The sequence below is a fragment of the Urocitellus parryii genome, chromosome 2 (assembly GCF_045843805.1).
Source record: "Urocitellus parryii isolate mUroPar1 chromosome 2, mUroPar1.hap1, whole genome shotgun sequence".
Classification (NCBI taxonomy): Eukaryota; Metazoa; Chordata; class Mammalia; order Rodentia; family Sciuridae; genus Urocitellus; species Urocitellus parryii.
Window position 1 is genome coordinate 42,197,613 of NC_135532.1, and position 15,299 is coordinate 42,212,911.

At 35.9% G+C, this 15,299-nt stretch overlaps 1 protein-coding gene across 1 annotated transcript in view; it reads right to left on the reverse strand.

Moving 5' to 3' along the window:
• The window catches only part of Gtf2f2 (general transcription factor IIF subunit 2), a 148,961-nt gene that overhangs the window by 105,289 nt on the left and 28,373 nt on the right, over positions 1–15,299 (reverse strand). Inside the window, exons 3-4 of the mRNA XM_026411965.2 lie at positions 12,942–12,960; positions 11,675–11,819 (exon numbers count right to left, since the gene is read on the reverse strand). Of these exons, the coding sequence (XP_026267750.1) occupies positions 11,675–11,819; positions 12,942–12,960 (164 nt within the window). The remainder of the gene's footprint in view (positions 1–11,674; positions 11,820–12,941; positions 12,961–15,299) is intronic.

The following is a 15,299-nucleotide window of genomic DNA, read 5'->3' on the forward strand; positions in this document are numbered from 1 at the left end:
AGAATAAGAAATTGAGAAATAAATCTGTTTTCCATCTTTCGGGTTTCAGATGATAAGAAATCCAAGTGGACTATCTATTAAGATAACCAAAGATACTGGGCTGGACATGACCTAAGAGTCCTTTGTTAATGTTTCTACTCTGTACTCTCCCCTGTAATGGCCTCCTGCTTCCATGTTTGCCCATCTTCCCACTGTCTCTTTTCAAGCAAATCTTTTAAGTGTAATCAGATCATATCACTATTTTGCTTAAAACATTCTTAAGGCTCCCCATTCACTAAGGGTAAAATCTCAAATCCTTATAAAGGTTTCAAATTCCTTACTGCACTGCCACCCCCATTCCCCTTGCTCCCTCCTAAAAGCCTCCTACTCTTCCCCCTGTTCATTCATTCCACCCACAATGACCCCTTGCTACTCCTTGAATTTGTCAGGCTTGCTCCCACCCTAGGGCATTTGTCATTACCAGCCCTCTGTGCCTTGAAAACTTTTGGCGGATTAACTCTTTTACCTCTTTCAAGAATGTTCAAATCTCATATTCCTGATGAGAACCCCCCACCCTGACCATACTACTAAAAACAGTGATCCTCACCCTCATCTAGTACTCCTGATTCCACTTGCCAATTCTTTACCAGAGGCCATTTCACCTTCTAGGCTGTGATGTAATTTACTTGTGTGTATTGTTTCTGTCTCCTCTACTAATACAATGCAAGCAAAGGCTGAGATTTTGCTCATGAAAGTACCCAGTGCATAAAAGAATGCCCCCAAAGCAAGTAGAAATATCAATTTTTTGAATTACGAACTGCTACAAGGGCAGCAAAGACCAAACCAAACCAAACCAAACAAAACAAAACACTGAGAGCAAAAGAAGTCACTGCCTTTCTATTTTAGTTTTTACCCTGCCCAGTTCTTCCAATATTTCCTAACTCAGGAAGGTCTCACCATCTATCCAAGATGCTCATGCCAAAAAAACTGGAAACCATTCTAAATCTCATTCTTCAAAGTCTCCCAAAGCCATTTCATCACCAAAAGCTGTTGAAATTGCCTGTTATCTCTAGAACAAGCAATTTTCTACTCCCACTGCACCAGTTCAAAATTTCTTCATCTTCAAACAAGACTATAACATCCATGAAAGAGCTTGCACTATTTAATTCTTTTAGATAGATATGATAGAATATAAAAGGCAAAAAAAAAAAAAGCAAAATGAAGAACAGGATGCTTGAAAACTAGAAAAATAAATTTGATCTTTGCTTTCTTTACTCCTATTTATACATGCTTACTCACATCAAGGTCCACTCCAAATATCTCTACTTTTGAAGACTTTCTCAGTTCTCTCAATTACTGTTTTCCTCTCTGTACATAACTCCATTTGAGCACTTATCGTAGCAATTTTTTTTTTCCCACATATTGGTTACCCCACTGGACAGAAGTCTGATCCTATTCTATCACAGAGCCTGGTACAAAAATGTGTTGAACAGACGAATGGACACTTTTTGACTAGAATTGACAGTTTTTTCTTATTTTTTTTTAAAGGAAGCTTTAGTCCTTTTTTGCTCTCTCTGCCACCACCACTGCCCACCCGCTTCTGTGGTTCCTTTGTTCAAAATTAACAGTTACAAAGAAGAAAATCTAAGTTTCAATAGAAATAGGGATGCTAAAGACAGAAAAAAATAAAAATTATGCACATAGTTACCAATATATAGTAGCCATAATGTGCTGCGATTTTGGCTCAGCAGTAGAGTGCTTGCCTAGCACATGCGAGACCCTGGGTTGGATCCTCAGCACCACATAAAATAAATAAATAAAATAAAGGTATTCTGTCCAACTACAAATAAAAAATAAATATTAAAAAAATAGTAGACATAAATATCAAGCTGAATACCAAAGGTGGGGAGAAGAAATGAAGCAGAAATACACGAGGAATTTCTACAGAGACATAGGCAATAAATATAGAGATCCCCATGAAATATTTAATAGAGAAATAGATCTTCTGTATTTCTCAGAGAAATGCAGAGATGAAATACCTAACTCAAGAGAGCCCATAAAAATAAAACATTCTCTCAGATAGCAATACTCAACTAGAAACAAATTAATTTTGATTCATAAAATGTTAATAAGCAGATTGCTTCAATTAAGTATTATAATGCATAGCACCAGTCCCATACTTCCACCTCCCCAAGATACTCAAATATGTAGCATTAAACCATGAGAAAAATGGGACTCAAAGGAGGCCTTTTAAAAACAAGTAAAATTACATTAACAGAAGGAATAAAGTTATTAAAATTAAAGCTCTAAACATATTGAACTCAAATGAGGTTTTAATTTTTCTTACAAAATTCTACATTTTGTAGGCCTGGTTACTATTAGAAAAAAATTTAAAAGCCTAGAAAAGCAATGTTTTATAATAAGCAGGTACAATTCTAGGCTTGAGGAAAAATGCAAAAGTATTAAAAAATGCTGCTTACTTCATTTATAAATGTAAAATGTAAAATAAACAGCTTACTCTAAAATGGCTTAGTCACTCATACTTTGGCAGGTTCACGACCAATCAAAGCAATGCAAAAGTCGAAGCTCAATAGTTTTCTGGGTCACAGACCCTTCTGAGGCTCCACTGAAAGCTACAGTCCTGTACTATAGAAAAGGATGTATACATACAACATACATCTTGTATTTTAATTTGCATGCAGCTGCAGAGCCCCTGCAGTCTATTTATGACTTTCTAGAGATCATAAGAACTGCTGCTGTAATGACTAGATAGCAAATATGTCAGACTCCACAGAGAAGGAGATAAACTGTTAACAACTCTAGAGCTTTTTCTCTGTCATCCAGGCAATTGAGAAACTTGAACATAAATATCCCTACTCACTGAATTTTATAAAATGATATATACAAATATGGAGTCAAAATGTCTACATATGCTTTAAAAAGATAACTTGAAAGTTTTTAAATAAAAGGTAATATCAATATTAGTAATAGAAATAGCTAATATTCATTGAGCATTCATTATGTACTAAGCATTGTTCTAAGTATGTTAAATATGCTTATGTTTAAAATAAATATAAATAGTTACTATCCTCATTTCACAAATGAGGAAATAAAAGCACATAAAGGTACACAGTCAAGAAACAATGACATGAAAATGGAAATAATTAATGAAGTAGAAAAAAATTCTGACCTACAAAGTATTCTACAAAAAATTCTTCAGTTACAAAGCAAGAACATACTGTCCAAACTCCAGAATAAGAATGGCAATCTTGATCATTTTCCATAGTCTGCCAAAATAATTCTTATAAAACCATATCCACTTAGGAATACACTGTAACCAGAAATGAGAACACAAAATGTTCAAAAGGACTACAACTCTAAAGGATTTAAAAGATGAAAACTGAAGATTAATTTTGAGGATAATACATATTAGCTTCCTAAATCATGATCTTTTGCATAAGTACCAACAATATATCATGCTTTGGAAAAATTAGTCACTTAATAAGACAAAAAAAACCAAAAACTTTTTTTTACACCTTTTTTCTTTTTCTACAAAAGAAATTCAAGTTTGACTACCTCAAACTTTTATCAAGACTCAGCCTCCTTATTACTATTTTGGTGCCATGCCTCTACTACACCAGGGACAATCAAAAGAAGAGAACCTCACAATCCAACACGGCGGCGGGTGCAGAGAGATCAAGTCTCTGACCTCTTCAGCTGCGTGGGCATAGGGAGTCCTAAACTGTCTAAATGCTGTTTGCTCAGGATCACAAGGCAATGCTGAGCTGATGTGGATCTGGGGCGAACAGTCTGGGCCTCTCAGAACACTCACCGAGCCCGGATCGGCTGAATTCAAGCTCCCGTTCACCTGCGTCTTACAGACAAACCGCTGTAACTCAGCACTAAACGATCCTGCTAAAACAACTGGTTGGCCCTTCTGAAGCTGCGGAGGTTAATACCAACCGAGCCTTCATAGGCAGTGGCTACAGGATTGAGACGGGGCTTGGGGGAGCGAGTCAGGACCCACCCATTGCATTGGTCACCCAGCAAAGGGAACGAACTGTAGCCATTTGCATGGGATACCACCATGGCAGAGAACTGACGTCACCAGAATGCGGCAGAGGAGATAACTTCATTGAAACTGGTGGCAGCAGGTGTGTAACCCCCTAGCCCTCCCTCTCCACACAGCAGGGAAACCTTAAGGGCCCCTCCCAGCTCTCCTGTAAGTGCCCCTCCCAGCTCTCCCGTGAGCACCATAGCCAGACCGAGGGAATCAGGCGTGGAACCCCCAGCTACAGCTCCCACAAGTGCTGACAACTGAGGTCTCTTGCACCAGCTACTGGGGGCGTGGCTACCGGAGGGCAAGCAAAATTCGCTGAGGGTTCTCAGCCCCAAGCTCTACAAACTTAGGGTCTGAGGGAATGGCAGACAGGGAGAGTGCCCAGTCGTTCAAGAAAATAGGGCTCCTGGGAGCAGCAGACCTGGCGTGTACCCAGTATTCTGGTGAGTGTCACCGATGAGCGGGGCCCGGCTTGAGGAAAAGTGGGGGAGTGACTAGACACAAGAGAAGGCCCTAGGCACTCAGGATTGGAGACCCGACAAGTCTGGGAAGAGGAGCTGCTGCACAGTGATTGGTTCCCATGTATTGAGAGGAGAAGCTTGGCCCGGTGGGCACAGCTCCACCTACTGGAAGAGAAGTTAATCAAACTCTGACTGCATTTATTAAATTTTTTTGTTCTTTTTTTATTTTCATTTTTTTTTTATTTTCTTATTTTTTTAATTTTAATTTTCATTTTTTAAATTTTTATTTTTTTATTTTCTATTTGTTTTTCTTTTGTCTTTTCATTTCTTTTCAATTTCCTTATTCCCCCTTCCTTGAATTCTACCTGCTGACTCTCATTCTCTTTAGTGACTTCTTCCCTTCCCTTCTAATACCTTTCCTCCCAAGCATCAAATAAATTTATAGGAGTAAACAGTAACTCAGCGGTCAAACAGAACAAGAAGTAACATGAGGAGCATGAAAAAGCAAGGAAGAAAAGGAGTACAAACAATGCAGGACAGCCTAAATATTCAGGAGGACCTAGAGTCTTCAGAAAAATGGTCAAATAAAGAACTCAAGGAATACCATAGACAGATGGAATGGAACCTTAAAGAGGATATGAGACACCAAATTCAAACAGTGAAACAACACATTGAAAATGAATTACATAAACAGATAAAAGAAGCACATAAGCATCTTTATCAAGAGATAAAGATTATAAAAAAAATCAAACAATAATTCTAGAAATGAAGGAAACTATAAACCAAATTAAAAACTCAAATGAGAGTATCACTAACAGAATGGAGCAAGTAGAAGCCAGAACGTCAGATAATGAAGACAAAATATATCATCTTGAAAAGAGTCTAGCCAACTCAGAAAGGCTGGTAAAAAACGTCCAAGAGATATGGAATAACATTAAAAAAACAAACTTAAGAGTCATCGGGATAGAGAAAGGTATAGAAGTTCAAACCAAGGGAATGAGCAACCTGCTGAATGCAATAATTATAGAAAACTTTCCAGAAATAAAAAAGGAAACGGATATACAAATTGTAGATGCACACAGGACACCGAGCATACAAAATCACAGTAGATCAACGCCAAGACACATTGTTATGAAGATATCCAATATACAGAACAAAGAGAAAATATTAAAAGTTACAAGAGAAAGGAGGCAGATTACATTCAGGGGTAAACCAATAAGGTTAACAACGGATTTTTCATCAGAGATGCTGAAAGCGAGAAGATCCTGGAACAACATATTTCAAACACTGAAAGACAATGGGTGCCAACCAAGAATTTTGTATCCAGCAAAATTAAGCTTCAGGTACGACAACAAAATAAAGATCTTTCATGATAAACAAAAGTTAAAAGAATTTGCAGGCAGAAAACCAGCATTGCAAAGCATCTTGAGCAAAACACTACACAAGGAAGAAATGAAAAACAATAACCAAAACCAACAGTGGGAAGTACCTCAGTAAAGACAGAGGGCGGGGGGAAAGCTAATCATGGAGAAACAAACTAAATTAAAAAAAAAAAAAAGATAAATAATCAAACATGGCTGGAAGTACAAACCATATATCAATAGTAACTCTAAACGTTAATGGCTTAAACTCTCCAATAAAGCGACATAGTTGGTAACATGGATTAAAAAAACAAATCCAGGGCTGGGGATGTGGCTCAGCGGTGGAGCGCTCGCCTGGCATGCGTGCGACCGGGGTTCGATCCTCAGCACCACATACCAACAAGGATGTTGTGTCCGCCGAGAACTAAAAAATAAATAAGATTCTCTCTCTCTCTCTCTCTCTCTCTCTCTCTGCTCTCTCACTCTCTCTTTAAAAAAAAAAAAAAAAATCCAACAATATGCTGCCTCCAGGAGACACATCTGATTGGAAAAGACATACACAGGCTGAAGGTGAAAGGTTGGGGAAAAATATACCACGCACACGGTCCTCGTAAGCAAGCAGGGGTGGCCATCCTCATATCGAATAAAATCAACTTCAAGACTAAGTTAATCAAAGGGGATAAGGAAGGACATTATATACTGTTAAAAGGAACCATTCACCAACAAGACATAACAATTATCAATATTTATGCGCCAAACAAGAGTACTGCAACGTTCATAAAACAAACTCTCAAGTTCAAGAATCAAATAGACCACAACACAATAATTATGGGTGTCTTCAACACACCTCTCTCACCATTGGACAGATCCTCCAAACAAAAGTTGAATAAAGAAACTTTAGAACTCAATATCACAATCAATAACCTAGACTTAACTGACATATATAGAATATATCAACCATCATCAAGTGGATATACTTTTTTCTCAGTAGCACATGGATCCTTCTCAAAAATAGACCATATATTATGCCATAGGGCAACCCTCAGTAAATATAAAAGGGTGGAGATAATACCATGCATTTTATCTGATCATAATGGAATGAAACTGGAAATCAATGATAAAAGAAGGAAAGAAAAATCCTACATCACATGGAAAATGAACAATATGTTACTGAATGATCAATGGGTTACAGAAGACATAAAGGAGGAAATCGAAAAATTCTTAGAGATAAATGAAAATACAGATACAACATATCGGAATCTATGGGACACAATGAAAGCAATTTTAAGAGGGAAATTCATCGCCTGGAGGTCATTCCTCAAAAAAAGAAAAAACCAACAAATAAATGAGCTCACACTTCATCTCAAAGCCCTAGAAAAGGAAGAGCAAAACAACAGCAAATGTAGCAGAAGGCAAGAAATAATTAAAATCAGAGCGGAAATCAACGAAATTGGAACAAAAGAAACTATTGAAAAAACTTAAAGTTGGTTCTTCGAAAAAATAAATAAGATTGACAGACCATTAGCCATGCTAATGAAGAGAAGAAGAGAGAGAACTCAAATTACTAACATACGGGATGAAAAAGGCAATATCACAACAGATGCTACAGAAATACAGAAGACAATTAGAAATTATTTTGAAAACCTATATCCCAATAAAATAGAAGATAGTGAAGACATTGATAAATTTCTTAAGTCATATGATTTGCCCAGACTGAGTCAGGAGGATACACACAATTTGAACAGACCAATATCAATGGATGAAATAGAAGAAGCAATCAAAAGACTACCAACCAAGAAAAGCCCAGGACTGGATGGGTATACAGCGGAGTTTTACAAAACCTTTAAAGAAAAATTAATAGCAATACTTTTCAAGTTATTTCAGGAAATAGAAAAAGAGGGAGCTCTTCCAAATTCATTCTATGAGGCCAACATTACCCCGATTCCGAAACCAGCAAAGACACCTCAAAGAAAGAAAACTACAGACCAATATCTCTAATAAACCTAGATGCAAAAATCCTCAATAAAATTCTGGTGGATCGGATACAAAAACACATCAAAAAAATTTTGCACCATGATCAAGTAGGATTCATCCCTGGGGTGCAAGGATGGTCCAATATATGGAAATCAATAAATGTTATTCACCACATCAATAGACTTAAAGATAAGAACCATATGATCATCTCGATAGATGCAGAAAAAGCATTCGACAAAGTACAGCATCCCTTTATGTTCAAAACATTAGAAAAACTAGGGATAACAGGAACTTACCTCAACATTGTAAAAGCTATCTATGCTAAGCCTCAGGCTAGCATCATTCTGAATGGAGAAAAATTGAAGGCATTCCCTCTAAAATCTGAAACAAGACAGGGATGCCCTCTATCACCACTTCTATTCAATATAGTTCTCAAAACACTGGCCAGAGCAATTAGACGAAAGAAATTAAAGGCATAAAAATAGGAAAAGAAGAACTTAAATTATCACTATTTGCGGATGACATGATCCTATACCTAGAAGACCAAAAAGGGTCTACAAAGAAACTACTAGAACTAATAAATGAATTCAGCAAAGTGGCAGGATATAAAATCAACACGCATAAATCAGAGGCATTTCTGTATATCAGCGACAAAACTTCTGAAATGGAAATGAGGAAAAACACCCCATTCACAATATCCTCAAAAAAAAATAAAATACTTGGGAATCAACCTAACAAAAGAGGTGAAAGATTTATACAATGAAAACTACAGAATCCTAAGGAGAGAAATAGAAGATCTTAGAAGATGGAAAAATATACCCTGTTCATGGATAGGCAGAACTAACATCATCAAAATGGCAATATTAACAAAAGTTCTCTATAGGTTTAATGCAATGCCAATCAAATTCCCAATGGCATTTCTTGTAGAAATAGATAAAGCAATCATGAAATTCATGTGGAAAAATAAAAGACCCAGAATAGAAAAAGCAACTCTAAGTAGGAAGTGTGAATCAGGCGGCATAGCGATACCAGATTTCAAACTATAGTATAGAGCAATAGTAACAAAAACGGCACGGTACTGGTACCAAAACAGGCGGGTGAACCAATGGTACAGAATAGAGGACACAGAGACCAATCCACAAAATTACAACTTTCTTATATTTGATAAAGGGGCTAAAAGCATGCAATGGAGGAAGGATAGTATCTTCAACAAATGGTGCTGGGAAAACTGGAAATCCATATGCAACAAAATGAAACTGAATCCCTTTCTCTCGCCATGCACAAAAGTTAACTCAAAATGGATCAAGGAGCTTGATATCAAATCAGAGACACGGCATTTGATAGAAGAAAAAGTTGGCTACGATCTACATACTGTGGGGTCGGGCTCCAAATTCCTCAATAGGACACCCATAGCACAAGAGTTAACATCTAGAATCAACAAATGGGACTTACTCAAACTAAAAAGTTTTTTCTCAGCAAAAGAAACAATAAGAGAGGTAAATAGGGAGCCTACATCATGGGAACAAATCTTTACTCCTCACACTTCAGATAGAGCCCTAAAATCCAGAGTATACAAAGAACTCAAAAAATTAAACAATAAGATAACAAATAACCCAATCAACAAATGGACCAAGGACCTGAACAGACACTTCTCAGAGGAGGACATACAATCAATCAACAAGTACATGGAAAAATGCTCACCATCTCTAGCAGTCAGAGAAATGCAAATCAAAACCACCCTAAGATACCATCTCACTCCAGTAAGATTGGCAGCCATTATGAAGTCAAACAACAACAAGTGCTGGCGAGGATGTGGGGAAAAGGGTACACTTCTACATTGTTGGTGGGACTGCAAATTGGTGCAGCCAATTTGGAAAGCAGTATGGAGATTTCTTGGAAAGCTGGGAATGGAACCACCATTTGACCCAGCTATTCCCCTTCTCGGTCTATTCCCTAAAGACCTAAAAAGAGCATGCTACAGGGACACTGATACATCGATGTTCATAGCAGCACAATTCACAATAGCAAGACTGTGGAACCAACCCAGATGCCCTTCAATAGATGCATGGATAAAAAAAAAAAAAAATGTGGCATTTATACACAATGGAATATTACGCAGCACTAAAAAATGACAAAATTATGGAATTTGAAGGGAAATGGATGGCATTAGAGCAGATTATGCTATGTAAAGCTAGCCAATCCCTAAAAAACAAATGCCAAATGTCTTCTTTGATATAATGAGAGCAACTAAGAACAGAGCAGGGAGGAAGACCAGGAGGAAAAGATTAACATTAAACAGAGACATGAGGTGGGAGGGAAAGGGAGAGAAAGGGAAATTGCATGGAAATGGAAGGAAACCTCATTGTTATACAAAATTACATATAAGAGTTGTGAGGGGAATGGGAAAAAAAACAAGGAGAGAAATGAATTACAGTAGATGGGGTAGAGAGAGAAGATGGGAGGGAAGGGGAGCGGGGTAGTAGAGGTTAGGAAAGGTAGCAGAATACAACAGTTACTAATATGGCATTATGTAAAAATGTGGATGTGTAACCGATGTGATTCTGCAATCTGTATTTGGGGTAAAAATGGGAGTTCATAACCCACTTGAATCTAATGTATGAAATATGATATGTCAAGAGCTTTGTAATGTTTTGAACAACCAATAAAAATAAATAAAAAAAGAGAACCTCACAAGTTCAACAAGTTTTATTAAATCCCATCAATCAAAAGACAAATTTCAAGCTCCCTTGGAGGTACTATACTATGCCCTGAACAACACAGTATACAATAAGTAGTTCTAAAATGGCTCAATCTTCTCCAGGTAAAATATGTGTGTTGGAAGATATTTTAACATTTTTTGGTGAAACCATTTCTTTTTCTTTGACCACACGATCTTTTTGTTAGATTCGGTATCAACGAAAAATAAAATAGAAAAACACTATAATTACTTAGATCAGTTTATGTAGCTACTGGTAAAATTCAAGGTAACACAAAAACTTTTGAGGATATTCCTTCTGTAAAACAAGGATGTTCTTAGCATACTATAATTCTTACAGCTTTCTTTGTGATACCTGAGATAAAAATCAAAGATTTTTTTTTCCTTTTACATAACCAATAAGTTTGAATTAGGGGTAGGAGAAAATTAGTTCCATTAAATTGAGATGGGGTGCTGCTTCAGTAGTAATGTTATGAATTCACTGAAGAATTAAGAAAGAAAGAACAAAAATAATATCAAGCTAAACACACACAACAAAAATTTCCCTCTATTTAATTCACAACTAAAACAATTGCTCCCAACTGATTCAACTCTTTAAAATACCTCACCGCTGTCACACACAATTTAAAAACTATACACAGAACTTCTTGGAAGACATCAACAATTAAAAGTTAATCTTTTATGTAATAAAAAGACCTTCTTAGTATACAAAGCATAAAAGTACAAAAATTCAGACCAAAATATTCCCTAATATTAACCAAGATTTTTAAAGTATAACTTATACTTGCTGAATGTAAATTTAGCAAAGGTGACCCAAACTCAAAAAGTTGTTTCTTCAACATCTTAGAAGGCAGTTTGATGCACCACATTCCTCCATCTACTTTGTGTTGTATGTTCATATCTCAAATGGAAATTAAACCCTTTTCAAGTAATGGCCAAAATTTCATTAATCACAAGAGAATACAGAACAAAGAGCCACATGACATGAGAAACAGAGCTGACAGAAAGATAGGTGGAACAGCATTGGTAATGACCTTAGAAAAGCAATCAGGAGTATATGTTGAAACAGAAAATCTATAAAACTTGTACAGGAATCACATTAGATAATTCCATTCCCACTCACCTGATGAACTCTCAGTAAATACTGTTAAGGTCTGTCCTCCAACACTTTGCAAGACAAATGGATGTTCTCTAGGAGCACTGACTGAAGCTGGTTTTCCACCAATATCATGAATATTTGCAAGATCCTCATTCAAAGTAAATGACACCTAATAGACACGTTAACCAGAACTTATTATAATAGACATTTATATTCAAAGTACTTTACAAAACTTTTGATTATAAATCAAACACTTTTTTTAAAATGTCTTTTTCTAGTCATTTTATTAAACATTTTTTTAAACTCATCAAAAAAAATCTCTAATACTTAGTCATAAAAGAGAATCTATTCCCAGGTGTCAGAATGATGGGGCTCATCTCTCATTGCAAAGAAAGACAACTTTTAAATATTCTATGGTCTATAACTGAAGAACCTTTTTCAAAATAGGAATAAAATTACTTTTTCCTAAGATCTCTGAGGTCCGATTATATCTTATTGCCTTTATATCCTTAAGAACTAACAAAGGACCCGACACAAAAAAGAAAACAATATTTGCTGAATGATTATTTCAAGAATACTAAGAAATCAAAGGTACTTGAAAGGGGGAAAATGTGAGCTATTTACTCTGAAAAGCTTAAACATTCTCATCAACAGTGTTTATATTCTTTTTCAATCTTAATGACCACTGCATGAGTACACAGTACTGCTTTATTTTTGAATATTTTAACAAAACAACTAAATATTTACAAGGGTAACTCAATAACAGGGTGTAGAATTAAAAGAGAGTAGGTAGGTGTACTTTCCAAATTATTTTATTATATGTGAGATCCTCTCAAAAGAGCATCAAATTTTGCATTAAAGAGATTTATAAACAATACTGGTCTCCCAATAGCATAAGGAAATCATGAAACATATTATTAAATATATTCTACGGTACCATAGGTACTGTACATGAAGTAAACCCAAGGGGTCAAAAATCTAAAGCCCTCAAAAATCTGAGTCAAATGCCTTTGCCATATTGAAATAATGCTAAAACATTACTGAGTCTCTTCAGTTTAACAGTACTGAGAAAGGGATATTTAAGTCAAACAAGAAAAATGTTGACAACAAACAACTGGAGGAGTCCATCCATTCACACAGGGGTAGCATTTCTAACTTTATATGTTCCTGGTCACCAGCATTCATTTGATTTGATGTGAAGGTTTTTCACAAAGCTAACAGCACCCTCTCTTTACTAATGAAGAGTAAAATACTTCCATGCTTTAAATTTTTTTCATATAATTAATCTTACCTCAGTCCTTCCTTGATTCCTAAAAGAGAAGAAAAAAATATTTTAAATTATTTAGATTTCATACTGTTTTCAAATATGAGTTAAGAGCTAAAAGAAATAATGCTACTTAATATTTACGTAAAATATTAAATTTATAAAGACTAATGTTTACCCTTGGCTTCCCCCAACTATTTATAATCCTATAGGAAAAAACAAAGTTACATTGATCCTACATGATTATTTTAGATATTATGAACTTATATCACATAACACTATTATTACCTGTCCTAATTACATTTTGTCTTAATAAAGATCCTATGATTCTTATCTTTATTTCTGAACATTTTCAGTTTCAGCAGCATGTGAATGTATATTTAATACCTGATCTAAATAATATTTCATCAAATTTTACTATTTACTTCGTCTATGTGAAAAGGTTTCACTTACCTAAAGTCTTAATGATCAAAAGTTATTAAATTTAACCATATATTAAAATCATAAGAAATTTTCTCCATTATAAAAAAACATGGCTATTATAAACACTTTTTTACTACAAACAAACCAAAAAAATGTTTTGAAATAGCCATAATTTCACTGCTACATCTTAATACAGGTAAAAATCCTTCTACACTATTTCACACATATTTGAATTACCCATTTAAAATTTTTTACAAATATGGAATTAATGTGCCTCCTATATAAATAACATAACTTTTTTAAAAATATGTATTTATATGTATTTACTTACTACATGCAAAGTACTGAGGGGAAGGTCTCTGCCCCTGCCAGCAAAATACATAAATTTTAATGTTCCCTTAAGAGAGCCATGCTATATGTGCTAGGATCAGATGGGAGAATACAATTTCTTCCATTTTAAGACTTAAGGGATGGCTCAACAAAGAGGCAGATCTGAGCTGATCCTTGAAACACTAAGACTGCAATAAATGGAGATGGGAAAATACTGTTTCAGAAGTGAATAGCTCAGCCAAGTCACAGAAAGGTCTCGTCACAAATAAGTAATCAGATTTGGCTGGTAAAGAGGCAATATAAAGAATGGTGGGTCTGGGGGAATAACTCAGTGGTATAGCACATTGTTTCCCCCATGCACGAGAGACTGGGGTCAATCTTTAACACATACATACACAAAAAGAAAAAATGAGAGGCATAGTGAGAGATGAACAGAAGTTAAATCATGGAATATCTTAAATATCACAGTCCAAAGCCAGAACTTAATTCTTTGGGCAATGAAGATCCACAGACACTGTTCAAACAAATGAATAAAGGTCAAAAATACTCCAGAAAATTTGCACCAGAAAACGTGTAGGATAGACTAAAGGTGACTAGAGATATGAAGACCAGTTTCTCCACTCAGCTTAATTCCAATCTGCCTTTATTCAGTCGCTTAATCATTCATTCTGTCATTACAAGTCTACTATACAATCCTAGGCATTGTTGTAGAAGCCTGGTATAGTATGACTATAGGACCTTGTCCTCAGGAAGTTCCAGTCTAATAAAAATAGTCAGGTCCGATCCAAAAACAACTACAAATAAGGCAGTTCATATCTTGTCAAAATGATAAAGCATTATGGCAGAAATAAAACACCCTGTCAAGGAAATGCAGACTAGAAAGCCAAGAAAAGTTGAATCTGAGTGCAGGGTGAGATCAACACCATGGGAGCATTCCAGGCTACAGGAACAGCCCACAAGAGCAAGGAAACATGGGGGCTGGAGATGTGGCTCAGCGGTAGCGCGCTCGCCTGGCATGCGTGCGGCCCGGGTTCGATCCTCAGCACCACATACCAACAAAAGATGTTGTGTCCGCCGAGAACTAAAAAATAAATATTAAAAAAAAAAAAAAAAAAAAAGAGCAAGGAAACATCTGAAATGACAAAGTAACACATTCTTTCTGGCACCAGAATGGAAGCCTGGGTTCAAGCAGTCAAATCTTTTAGACCAGACTAAGCAGTCCAGTTTCTTACACAGATTTGTTTAGTATAGGTTTCTCAGTCTTTTATTGCATATTAAAAGGCAGTGTTCATCTTCTCTTAGTTGAGAAAGTATCTAGAATAGAGATGAGAAGATACTAAGATTTCACATAAAAATGTGAATTTCCAGCTTCTCTTACAAGACTGCAAGATTTGACAACCGGCCCCCAATTCCACTTGACAACAATCCTCTAGACATGTGTTTGAGAAAGGCACTAACTCCACCAGTCTCTTCCCTGTCACTCCTGAATTTGGCTTCTAGAGGCATTTAATTTAGTTGCCTTTAAAAACAGAAATGCTGAGTACAAAAGGTGCTCTCAAAATGTTTACTGAATATGGAAGCAAATACAAAAATCTACATTAAAAGGAATGAAGGCTTGAATTAGGTAGCTAT